Source organism: Lytechinus variegatus, chromosome 2 (assembly GCF_018143015.1).
Source record: "Lytechinus variegatus isolate NC3 chromosome 2, Lvar_3.0, whole genome shotgun sequence".
NCBI classification, from domain to species: Eukaryota; Metazoa; Echinodermata; class Echinoidea; order Temnopleuroida; family Toxopneustidae; genus Lytechinus; species Lytechinus variegatus.
The window spans coordinates 12706889-12720110 of record NC_054741.1 but is presented as its reverse complement, the minus strand read 5'-3'; the positions used below and the strand labels follow the sequence as shown (position 1 = coordinate 12720110).

General features: G+C 33.2%; 1 protein-coding gene across 1 annotated transcript; it reads left to right on the top strand.

Moving 5' to 3' along the window:
- Positions 1-141: 141 nt before the first annotated feature.
- LOC121407350 (N-terminal EF-hand calcium-binding protein 1-like) lies at positions 142-12639 on the top strand. Its single transcript, XM_041598392.1, has 11 exons — positions 142-277; positions 1167-1191; positions 1896-2030; positions 2943-3040; positions 3382-3518; positions 3985-4097; positions 5926-6047; positions 7008-7117; positions 7955-8032; positions 8822-8913; positions 9639-12639. Exons 1-11 carry the CDS (start codon positions 248-250, stop codon positions 9662-9664), a joined length of 966 nt encoding a protein of 321 aa, XP_041454326.1. The 5' UTR covers positions 142-247; the 3' UTR covers positions 9665-12639.
- The last annotated feature ends 583 nt before the right edge of the window (positions 12640-13222 follow it).

Genomic DNA, 13222 nt, shown 5'->3' with positions numbered 1-13222 from the left:
GAGGAAGGCGTATAGGTCCCTTGTGGCGGGATACGCCTGTCGCCTGTGGACATATAAATATAATTAATTGATCATGTTTCAGATTTTTTTATCATTGATTTTTATTTCTCAATGTTACCGGTGTACTAGGCCTATATGACAACCAGCCGACCACGCCCACTTACTAGCGAACAGTGAGTCAGATAGATGTTGTTAGCGATATTCTTGAACTTGTCACTATTTGGTTGCCAATAATTTTATCACCATCATGGAGAAGGGGATGGCAGTTTTCCAAGATGTAAGTATAAGCAAAATTAAGATGATGTCAAGAAGTATTTCAACTTTCTTTTGATGTTAAATGTAAAAACATTATGACATTATTGCCGATGTTAAGAGTACAGTCCCATGTGTATACTTCTGTGTTTGTTTCGTTTCGGTATGGGGGACCTCGAAAAAAAGTATTTTTTTAATCCAAGTTGGCAGCTCTACAGTGTAGAGCTGCCAACTTGGATTACAAAAATACTTGCATCTGCCGATAGATATCAGGAATCGCAAAATATTTGTTTTAATCAATAAATATCATATAAATTACTTTATAAATTATGATATTTATCAACCGAAACAAATATTAACTGTTTAATCGGCAAATGCAAGTAAAATCTAAGTTGCAGCTCTGCACGCGTGTGTATCTAGGTATCAATAACAAAAGAAATAAAAATGGCGACGTAAACAGGCGGGGTAAGTGAACGCTCTTGCTCTTAACTTCTTTCAATTTTACTACTATTTATTTAATGAAAAGTAACAAAAATGCAAAAAAATGGGGGTAAACATAAAACTTGCCCATGTACATAACTTTGGGCAAAAAACAAAAAATAAAATTGGTGATTTAGGTCAAAGTTCAACACGGGTAATCCTGGCCTCTACAGAGAGGCATATAAAGCAAAGCCAGGCGTTAGGGGAGCAACCTATGTAGGTAGATGAATTTACTCCCCAGACACCTCTAGGCTAGGACAGCCCTGGCTGGGTTGCACCAGGAAAATAATTATTATAAAAACAGGAGAAAGAGAAAAGGAAGAAAGAAAGGGAAAGAAAAGGAAGAAAAAGAGCCTATGTACTAGCCCCTTTCTCCTATAATGGTTCCTTCAAATACTGACTTGTTTTTCCTCTTTCATTTTCTTTCATCCCAGGTGTTCAGAAGAGCTGATAAAAATGGTAAGAAATGTGTGACTTCAGTATGTACACCAGACATGGCAAGAATATTATGAAAAGTAGTTTTTGTCTTATACTGTATTTGTAAATGAGGAAATCAAAGAATTAGTCACTAGTAACTGTAATTATCAATGTGGCAGTATGTTGAATTTTTTTTCTAAAAAAACTTATCATAAACTCCCCCCCCCCGAAAAAAAAACTTAAACTTAAAACGTATTCATATTATTTTAAAATGCTTCTGCTACATTGCATTTTTTTTTCATTTTCAATACCAGTTTTAACAAAGCATGCCCTATAATGCCTATACTATTAAAGATGTTATCATACTTCTCCAACTTACTGCCGTTCACTGACTAAAGGATGCAACTCTGTGGACCAAGTTTCTTAGTAAATGAGAAAAATGTGTCATTGTTTTATGTGTAAATATACAGCTAGTTAAAATTGGGGACTATGTGACTCCCAATTCCTCGGAAATCATATATAGCATACATGATATATAATTAATCAAGAAGAAACAATCAATGAAAAAAAAATTAAGAGTCGCTTCCTTTGTCAGTAGACGACAGTATTACTGCTCCAATTTTTCAGTATAATTGCCTGGTATAATTTTCATCATCAACATAATCATCATTATCATCCTTATCATTACCATCATCATCATACCAGTTTTCTTCTACTACTGTTTTGTTTCCTGTTTGTACACCTAGATGATAATTGTCTCTCTCTTGATGAGTTCAAATCCTACTTTGGGGATGGGATTCTGACTGTAGAGGAGCTGGAGGAACTCTTCAATAAAATAGACACACACGACACCAATAATATTGATGTAGGGGAGCTCTGTGGTAAGAATTAGTCCAGGGATTAATACTCAAACTATCAATGCATTTAATCAGTTTACCAACAATCTGCCACCGAACACTACTTTTTACACCATTGGAATGTTCGGCAATGTTGATTACTGATTTGAGGTATTCAATTATCAAAAGAACATGGCTATAATCTTTTATATTTGACGACAAAGTGCAAGATAAATGAAATTTATGCTAAGTGATGAATTCCAAACCTTGTAACTCTTTCAATACACAGACGATGACATCTGCACAGGCAACCGTGTATCGTTCAGTTTTGTTGATTTGCATGTCAATAGGTGCTTTATTGGGAACTGGACTGAGTCAGCTCACTCATGTCATGATGTTTGACCACTGTTGGTCAAGTAGACCTAAAAAGAAAGTCATATTTTTTTGTGATTTCTGATAATCCTTTGATCCATTGGATCGTTTACCCTGGCAAACAATTGAATGGCAAAAAGAGTATTCATCCCAGGCTTAGTTAGAATTACTGTTAAATCTCTTAAAACTTTAGCAAAATATGAGATTTTTCTTTCCCTAAAAACGATGGCCCTCCATTATGGTGGTGAAATAGCATACCCATTCACTTCACACACAATTTTCAGAGATTTTATTGAGAAAGGTTGCATTTTGAGACCATGACCTAAATACCCGAACTTCAATATTATTTTTTCCATTTTGACACAGATTTTTTAATGAATATTTATCTATGTATTGCAGGTGCAAAGAATGAGGCATATACGTGTATGCAAAGAAAAGGGACACTGCGTAGACTTTAGGCACCATACATATCTTTAAACAAGCCACTTTTTTTTCAAGAATGAAAATCAATGTAAAATAAATGAAGATGCATGTCGACCTATAACTAAATTTTTGTCTGATGACTTTAATTTCTATCATGTTCAGAATATTTCTCAGCCAACCTTGGTCCATTTAAAGAGATATTTGGTGGAGTGGAAGACATGTCTGCATTTGTTTCTCAAGCACTACAGCAAACAGCACAGGTGGGTCTATATTTAATACTTCACCAGAAAATCCAGAGCTCTCAAGTCTCTTTGATTGTAACAGAGACTTCCTGAGTGTTTGTTTTTTTTTTCATATATATTAGATTTTGTTGTCTTGTTATAACGTGAAAAGTCTATAAAGGTTTTATGTCACATAGAATGACGCATTATTTAGAAATAAACTCTCATTCCTGTTACTATGTGGATGATATCTCTACAGGTCATACAAATGTGTTCAGTTCTGTTCTTTACAGTCAAATGAATAAATATTATCTACATCTTAGAATTTGTGAAGATGTTGTAAATCAATGTTTCTTATTGTTACTTCCCCTTTTTTGAAGGTGTATCCAGACAAGTCTTTTCATGATCAGTTCACAGTGCGTGTCCTTTTGAAGGAGATATCAGGCCAGCTATCTTCTCTCATGAGGAACATTGATGCAGCCTCAGATCACATGGAGACAGAAGCTATGAAAGACAGGTAACAAATCATTTTTCTGGGGCTCGCTTCATAAAGACTTACAATGATGGTAATTTTATGTGTATGCATTAGAGATTTGGAAATCTTTTTCTTTTCATGTATATCAATACTGCAAAGATACCATGAACTATTTCAGATATGCTGCTAGAGGACTTATGGCTTTACTTCATCTCCAATGGAAATGAATGTTAAAGTCATGACATTGGTAACTATAGCTGTTTAATCTTGATTTCCTATGGTGGTTAGTATAAATGTCAGCCTATACAGAACAGCTCCATGTTTATGGTTTCAACATGGTCATGGTTACCAGAATATGTGATCACTGCTCTGGCAACTTAGCTATTTGGCCTCCTATTACACTGTATTTTGTTATTTCTGTAGTATTTGTATTAATGCGAAGAATAATTTTTATTGCCGAGAAAGTCAAATTTAGAGACTTTTATTGTGTGATTTGTATTTATTACAGAGCACCCATATCTCAGGTGGCCATCATTGAGCCAGTAGTCAGTTCATCAGCGGGATGGGTGGCCAGAAGGGCAAGGCGTCAGCTATCCACCCAGACAAGTATCCCTGCTGATGGTATGTTATCACCACTCTCTGTTCCCTTCCCTTCCCTCTATTTTACCCTTCTCCCTCTTTATTTTTTTTAAATATTTAGGGCAAGGGGCCCTTTGCAGAAAGAGAAAGTTTATTAAAGTGCAAGTTCTGAATGCACGCTTATGATTGGTTGAAATAAAAATTCTGTATGATTTTCATTTTTGCATTTGATTGCAGATCTTTCTGCAACAGATCCCAGGCCACTTTTCTCAAGGGCACATTTTTATATACAGCACAAATTTATGTAAATAAGGTCCCTAAGAAATTTCCTATTAGAGGAACACCAAGGATCAGAGGGATACTACAGATTGAATACAATAAGATTTGATTATTAGAATCAGAGAAACACAACATTGAAAATGTCATCAAAATTGGCTAAGGAATAGGAAAGTTGCATTATTTGTGTAATACAGTACTATGTGAGTTAGTGATGTCATATTTAATACCACTTGTGGGTCTTTTGTAAGTGAATTAATGTATGAAATAACATTTATTCAGATTTTTTCCTCCACGATTTACAGAACTTGAATTCACAATTGATTTAATGTGTAAGGTAGTCATTGCTGCGATTCATTTTGTTACAAGGGATTTGTATTGTACACACATGTATTAAAATATGAAACAATTATGACATCAACTTTTAACATAGGAAAAAGGAAAAAAGAAAGTAAGAATAAGCCATCATCAGCCCATCTATTGCATATTCATGATGGCATGCATATATAACTGTTTTTCTACAAAATATTGCTGAAGTTTGAAATTCATATACTAGTATTTGTTATCAGATTGTGCTGAAACATTTATAAAAAAAATCATATTTTGCGTGATTGAACCGTAGGGGTCTTAGAGATTTACACTGCCCAGTGTCCCATTGTATGGTCTTCCCTCTTTCTTCCTCTTCTTTTTTTCTTTTTTTTTGGTACTACTTGTAAAATTATGAGGTGGGGGTGGTCGCTATGCCCCCCATGGCACTGCCCCTGATGCTTAATTCCCTGTATTTCCCATTACGTCAAACCCCCGTTTGGAAAAAGACCGTAGTTCAGATTGCAAACTGGTATTAGACCCCAATTTGTGTTTTAAATAATTTCCAAGCCCTGGGGGCCATTTCATAGAGCTGTTTGTAAGTTAAGAGTGACTTTAAGAACGACTGGTGATCATCGCCAATGGTGTGTATATACCATTTACTGCAAGACAGGATCACCAGTCCCTCTTGACTTACGAACAGCTTTATGAAACACCCGCCTAATCAAACCCGCTTGGCCAGGTAATCCCCGCCGTCTCACCACAGATGTATGAGCGTTCAGCCAGGGACGAAATGATAAACAACAGCTGTGCTATTACATAAGACTTCTCTGCCTGTTGTAGGACTTTCGGAATGAAATTATTGTATTCGATATTTAATCACGTTTTCAAAGGCATATTGTATTCAGAAATTCAATGTTAGTCCATTTTCAATTTCGATCGAAGAAAATCGACCTCGAAATAAGGAAAGTAAGTGAATAAAAAATGGGGGCATGCTTTGCCAGGACCGCGCTCAGGCTGTTGTGTTATCTTTGGACCGAGGTAAAAAAACAGGTGTTTTGATACTTTGGGTTTGTCATACTTGGAAAAGAGAATTGATCCGAGAAAAACTGGGGTATAGTGTTCTCAAATGGAAGTTTTTGTCATGTATATATTGATTAATACCCATTTTAGGCATTATTATAGCATATTTGCATTTAGTAATTAATACACATTATATTGATTGATACACATTTTAAACATTAGTGTTTACACAAAAAGCATATTGATAATTTGATTTGGATTTCAGGTATTCATTCTTTGACCTCGGAGGTCAATCGACTGGCTGACCTTGTGACCCGCCTGGAACAGAAGGTCAAGATTAATCCCGTTGATGAAGAAATCATATCTGATGAAAGCAAGGCTAATTTGGTGAGAAAAAGTTGCATTCAAAATTTTGTTTAAAAGTCCTTCCTTTTTCAGATATCTGGGAAATCCATGTGAATATGAAATTGACTTCTAATGAAGTAAAATTTTAGTTGCAATTTACATTGAATTGAGAATTTTTTTTTGCATTTCTTAAGGGAAAGTGATTGCTTTACAGTAATAATAACGATGAGTATATACTGCCTTTTTATAGCTTGTAATGCTTTTGGCCAGGGCTGTTAGCATTAAATCATGTATCATATGTCATCATATATTAGTTTGGAAGTAATAAAAAGCAGGGGAGCAGGGAGCAACCGCCCAAGCCCCCTTATGACATTTCAAGAAATGGGGGGGGAAAAAAAGAAAAGGAGAGAAAAAAGAAAAGAAAGGAGACTATGAAATAGACTGCACTGTGTTGTGAAACTCTATGATACCCATATTAATTAAGTTGAAAAAAGAACTCATCCTTTTGGTTGCCTTGTTCCTCCTAGCATTATGACACCGCGACACTTCCGGGGGGGGTGGGGGCACTTACATTGACGAGTGGATACCATGTATAACGCGTAAAAGGATGTCTTTTTCAAGATAGGGCATGTTACTTCCGTAAACTAATAAGGGTGTCAAAAACACTAATATAAGGAAAAATGGGCACTTTCCCTGTTTTTAAGCTATGAAATATCTACTATTAATTCCAATTCATTCATATTGCTGGCAAAATGGCCTTTTTGTCACATATCCTTAAATTACACGCAAGCCTATTTTTCGGATGTAATAATACTAGTAATAGTAGTTAATATTTCTATATCGCATTTTCAACGATATACAAAGTGCTTTGCGATCCCATTACTGGTCATAGGATATAAAATATAGACAAATAAGCAGGCAGTGACGGTAATGCTCATATCAATATAAACTCTCAAATTAGCATCTCAATCAATGTCCCTTATGTTGAACTCTCTGTAACAGGCATTCTTAGTGAGTAGGAAGTTTACAGCAATTGAGGAAAGGGACAAAGCTTTTCGCAGTAACCTCAAGACCTATGTAGAAGCAGCAGGAAGGGAGGATGGGTGCACAACGTAAGAAAAAAACAGAGTTTTATGAATTTGTGAAAATTCATTGTATGGTCTACACTTTATTCTTCAATTTTTTTTGTCAAGTTGAAATTTCTCATTTGAAATTCAAATATCAGTATTTTTCTTGTTATGGGGCCATTGTTGGAAGATTTTAAATGCAACTTAAAAAATCAAGCACAAGTAAATAATATGTGAGTTTCATTTGTTGAATATCAGATTTATATGTGGAGTTGTCAACAATGGGCCATTAATATTTGTTTTAATTTGATTATATTCATCTTGCAAGATTGTAGACTTTGCCAATACACAAACTTAAATCAAACAATTTCTGCTCTGGTGTATAGTGGCGGCACGTAATAGGAATGAAATATCCATCTTCATTGTCCATTTATCATCACCATTTTCATCTTCTATCTCCTCCTCTCGTCCTCCTCCTCCTCGTCATCTTCATTCCCCTCCCTCATCATTGGGTCTGTGCTAATACCTGTTTTGAAGTAAATATGTGATTTTTAGTGACAAAATCTTTCTCAGCCAATCAGATGCAAGGATTTCAGTAGCTTATAACAATCTAAAAATAGTTAATGATTATCACTGACAAATCAATTCCAGGAGAGCTATCCTTAGGAGCATTTCATGAAAAGCTTTGTCAGTGATATTCACTAAAAGCTGTTACAAGCTTCTTCAAATCCTTGCATCTGATAGGCTAAGAGCAATGAAGTTAGTGAAAAAATCACTGATGTAGCTTCTCATGAAACATTCCCCTTGTTAAAAGACATTTGCTCTATCTCTTGGCCTTCGTTCAAAACTGCATCTAATTTTTTTTTCTTTTGTGTGTAATAGTGTGAGTGTGAGAGCTTTTTCTGGAACATCACATTACGTTGTATATGAGATCTGGGAGTCTGAGGAAGACTGGAAAAGGTGAGTGGTTTCCAGCTAATTACTAAGCTTCCTTTTCTATTCACTCAATTACACTGTGAATTTCTGAGAGAATATCTAAAATAATATTGCATGATTTGCATCATTATTATTTTTACTGTATTATGCTGTCTTTTTAATCAATTTCTTAATGTATATTTATGTTTAAGTTTTAAGTTCCTGTTTTAACATTGTTTTTTCGGTATACCTGCAATACAATTGCGATCATAAACAGCATAAAAGTAATTGATTAAATTCAATAAAGCAGAAAACAAAATTGATAATACATTGAACTTTGACTTGAAACACAATCTGTAATGAAATTGGCAATCAAATCATGCTTTTAGTAATTTGAGTGCATGACTTTGGAAATGCTTCTTTGTACATGTATACTAAGCCTAAAAATGCATGAAATTTTGAGAAAAAAATATAATGAAATACTGTCAAGAAGTTAAATTCTGCTCCTTTGAATTTCTCAGGATGAAAACTAAGATTGTAAGCTTTCTAAACTACCTCAGCCCCTCCTCATCCTTCTCAGTCACTTTTTTTTCTTCTCCTTTTTCATCTTATCCTCCCTTTTGGGCTAAATTTTGTTTTTCTTGACGATTATTCAATAAAAATCTATATTGCATAGAAATTCTCATCTGAATGCATTAATCATTTTGAGATACTAATGTTTAAGTGTAAAAAAAAATTGTTAACAATGACATTTTCGTTAACTGTTCAAATCAGAGTTAAAGGCAATGAAGTATATTTATTTTCATTCATTTCAACACAATTTCTATATGGCAGCCATTTTGCAAGTGAGTCATCTAAGATATTTCGTCGTGAGAATGTGGATCTGTTGGACCGACCAGAGCAGCTCTCGTCAATGGCCGTTCCAGGTGAGATGATTTTAGAGAATGGATGTTGATAGACGAGGTGGAGGAAGAGTTAGATGATACCTTAAAGGGGCATCAAATAGGCTTATGTACATTAGGATAGTCTTGAGATATATACCCTCTCATCAAATAATTTAAAAAAAAACATGTTGTGAATTTGGAGTTTTAAAATACTATGATGGGCAATCGAAAACTAGGAAAGCCAGGAAGCATACTTAAAGCATAATTTTCTGCAATTATTGTGGTTTGAATGATGGACAGGTTAGAGGGAAATTATTCACCATTTTAGTAGTGAATATTATTAGACTATATATCAGAATATTGCATACTGGATTAGGATACATAGCTATTCTCAGGTAGTTTAATAGTCTTGAGATGGCAATATTCAAATTGGTTGTGGCATAGTGGCTTTAAAACCCATGTTAATCATGTGAATGATGCTCAAATATGCCTAGTGGCCTTATGAGTTATGATATTTGTTTTTAAACTTTCAATGGTTGATTTTGTGCAAATTTGAAATAATTGTTTTCTTTCAGGTAGCAATATAGCCCCCTCTTTTGGTAATGTTTTCATTTTTCTGTAAAAATAACCCTTACAGCACATTATATCTGACTTTAGTAATTAGATGAATGAAAACTTCTAGCCTATTCCATACTTGACAAGTAGTTTTATATCCGAAAGTATATTAATGATTTATGAATTATCATTGTTTCTTCTCTCCTTTGCAGCAAAATGGATCATGGCACAGGAGTGAATTCTTAAAAAAGGAACCTCTGAATTAGCAATTGACCTTTCTAATTCCTATCATGAAAAACTGTAAATATTATGCAGAGCAACAGTCCAGTATGCAGTCATAAGAGAGATACCCTTTATATGCAGGACCCAGTGTCACAAACACTACTCTACCATGATAACAATGTTCAACAGCCAATCAAAATCAAGGATTCCATGGAAGTGGCCTGTCAATGACAGTGTTATCATGATAGTAACTTATTTAAATTACAGGGCATTTTCATATTTCAAGGTATACAACAGATTTGACCTTAACATACAAGTATTTTTTCTAAGGTTATCAAATATATTTAACAATTATTGTTTTAGCATTGCACAATTGCCCCTTTCTTCATTGTAGGCATTTTATACATACCTTGTATATGAAGTATGACCAAAATTTCTTTCTTTGTGTGTGCGTGTTTCTTTGATACACAAATATAAATCCTTGGAATGTCATGATAAATCGTTTATCAATCAGCCATTTCCACGGCGGTTTGCATGACATTTATTCAACATGTACAAAAAATTACCTGAAGACTTCATTTGACAAACATGTCAGTCTTGTGGGAAATTTCCTTTTTATGCACTCCATTGCAAGAAATGGGGCCCATAACACAAAGCTTAGCAATGATCGTAGAACATTTTTCTACAATTGATTCCATTGACTACAATATACAATCAATCGTAAAAATCAAGCGTACGATTAATCGTTAACCTTTGTTACCGGACCCTGGTGTTTTTTTTTATGTAATAGGTCATGTAATACATGCTTCACTACATGATATCATGGATTCATTGTTTTTCCTTTTATATAATAATCAGTAAATGATGTTTTGGGGGTATATTTCCAGTGTCTAAAGTGTGATGTCCCAGTTCTTGTGCCTATTGCCAATGGGAGGATCTCCATGGCATGAGTGTTCTTGACATTCAAATGCTCAGAACTTTCTTATTGTTTGTCCACTTTGACTCAAACCTTTATTGATCTTATTCTTTCATTTGCTGCTTTCACCCAAACTAACTTCATTGATGGGTTTCATTCTCCCTGAAGAGCTGAACAACATTATTTTTGAAAGAAAGTAGTGTAAAATCAAGATCTAGACATGTGTTCATGTTCTTAGCCACAATTTAAACTTTTTTAAGTGGTATATTTCAAAACTTTGTCGAATTAAAAATGTAACCTTTTGGTGATACATAAAATGGCTAATGCATAAAAAAATAAGTCTTTGTACAAGAATGAAAATAGCTGACATTTCACACATTATTTCAATACTACTAAAAGATAGAAAAGCAATAAATTCAGCTATATATATGTATAAATTGCACCCTGCAGCTTGTATGCAAATAGAGTTAAAACTACCTAACATCTTATTTTTGTTTCTTTGTACAATGTGTATTCATGTGGATACAGTGTATATTGATTTATTATATTCTGATAGTGCCTTAGATTATTATTTGAATATGCTTATTAGAATTAGGAATACTTATCGCGTAATTATGGTTTGCTATCTTATGTGTAAATTTTCATAAAAATCTAACAGCATTATATGGGGTGGAAAAGTGCAGCATCTTTAGAAATATGACTACTCAGAGGATGCAAGTGGCCAGTTGGAAAATTCTTTATTTGATAAATGTCATCATTTGCAATGTATTATGGGACATAATATGCCAGTATCTTTTACTCCTGGGATGATCATGACACATACATTCCATTTGGTAGTTGTCTCTCATTATTGATCTCAATATCACTCAAAGTATAGAAATCTTACAAATAGTATAGAAATCTGACAAATATATTTGTTAATAAGAATATCATTATTCAAAAGAATAGTGTGTAATTTATCTTTCAAAAGTGCATTGTTTATTACAGTGGTCCTATATGATAGTGCTATTTGCTGTACCATTATTCTTATATATGGTGATCAATGCAAGATATGTACAGCTTGTTATGCAATCGGCCTTGTTTAGTGTAAATATGTATTTATTATACTGTTTAATATTTATACTAATGATACAGGTTAGAATATGAAAATAACCATTTTAATAAATCTTGAATCTTGAAAATAAGGAGAATTTCTTTTCTCCATTTGAAGTAATACATCTAGTAGATCATTCTAAAATAAATCAATCCTGATTTTTTTTTAATTAAGAAAAATTTTATTAGAGGAATGATAAATGGTTGGAATACATTAGTTGGTTTTCATAATCCTTCAGTGGATTTGGGCTATACATTATATTTTATGATTAAGATAAAAAGTAAATGGGGACTCAAAGAATCATAGATTCAGAAATGAATATTTAGCATAATTCTGTACATTATGAATGTGTATAAATAAGCCTTGTGTATGTTAAGTGTATTATGTGTTTATTAATTTTTTGCACAAAAGACATGATGGTACTGAAAACTGCACAAATCATTGCTAAATTATAGAGTAGAAGTTTAGATATTTGTGTACCAGTAATTTCATATACTTTACAACAGCTTGAACTTGATCAATTAAAAATATTCGCAGTGTGTTACTTGTTGTTTAGTGTTTTTTTTTATACATACAATTTTGAAGTAGAAAATAGAAACTTTTAATTTGTCATTTAGAAATTAGTATTGGTAAATTGAGTTAAAATCATTGGTTTCTTTTCTGCAGAAAGCAAAATACAGTACTTATTGCTGAATGAGAAATATTTATTAAAATCATTAGTGGTATGACTAAGACAAGTATATCTTCTAATTTTGCTGCACTCAACCCAGGTGAGGGGAAAGGTACTTAATAGGATAAATTCATTGAATGAACCAACGGCTGGAAGCAGTAGATCTAGCTGAAGCCAGATGATATTTTTATTTTGTACCCTCTGGAAAATGCACTTTATATATCCAGATTATAATTGCTCTAAGCATTGATACATGTTCTTTCAGTTTAGATAAAAGTTAAAAAGTAATAAATTTGAGTATTTCAACGATATTTTTCTTGTACAGTTTATTTCATTTCTTATTCAAAAATCAGTAAAGCCTAATAGTAGTTTATGATATTGTTATAATGATAAATTACTATGTCCATCTAATTTCATACAAAGTTGTCCTTTATGTACTTATCACTTAAAACATGTCGGTGTTCTCTGAAATGTTTTAAAAGAAATATTCTACTATTTGAGTGAAATAAGTTAATATCTTTGCCCTTGGATTCCAACTGCATTACTAAATTCTAAATGCATTAAAGGGATACTAATTATTATTTTTAATGATTTTACGTACTTCTGTTATTCAAAACCAAAAAATAATAAAATCACACATTTACAATGTATACCAATGAAAAATATCAGCATTTGAAATTATCGCTCTTTTAATTTCTCACACAGGATTGTGTTTTACATCATAAAATGGGGAATATGAAATCCAATAATACAACAGGTAGACAGATGATAATGCCATTTTGTGTCGAAATCATAAAATAAATTATGAGATGTAAATCATGTTACTTCTCCAAACAATAATATTAGACATATTAAATACAAGATACATGCACTCTTTATTCCCAATGAAACTGCA

Bases quoted from the DNA above. Each gene is read 5' to 3' on its own strand.
- LOC121407350 (XM_041598392.1), top strand. From the start codon at position 248: ATGGAGAAGGGGATGGCAGTTTTCCAAGAT. The intron at 278-1,166 runs GTAAGTATAAGC...CTTTCATCCCAG, and splicing joins GGATGGCAGTTTTCCAAGAT to GTGTTCAGAAGAGCTGATAA. The intron at 7,118-7,954 runs GTAAGAAAAAAA...TGTGTGTAATAG, and splicing joins AGGGAGGATGGGTGCACAAC to TGTGAGTGTGAGAGCTTTTT.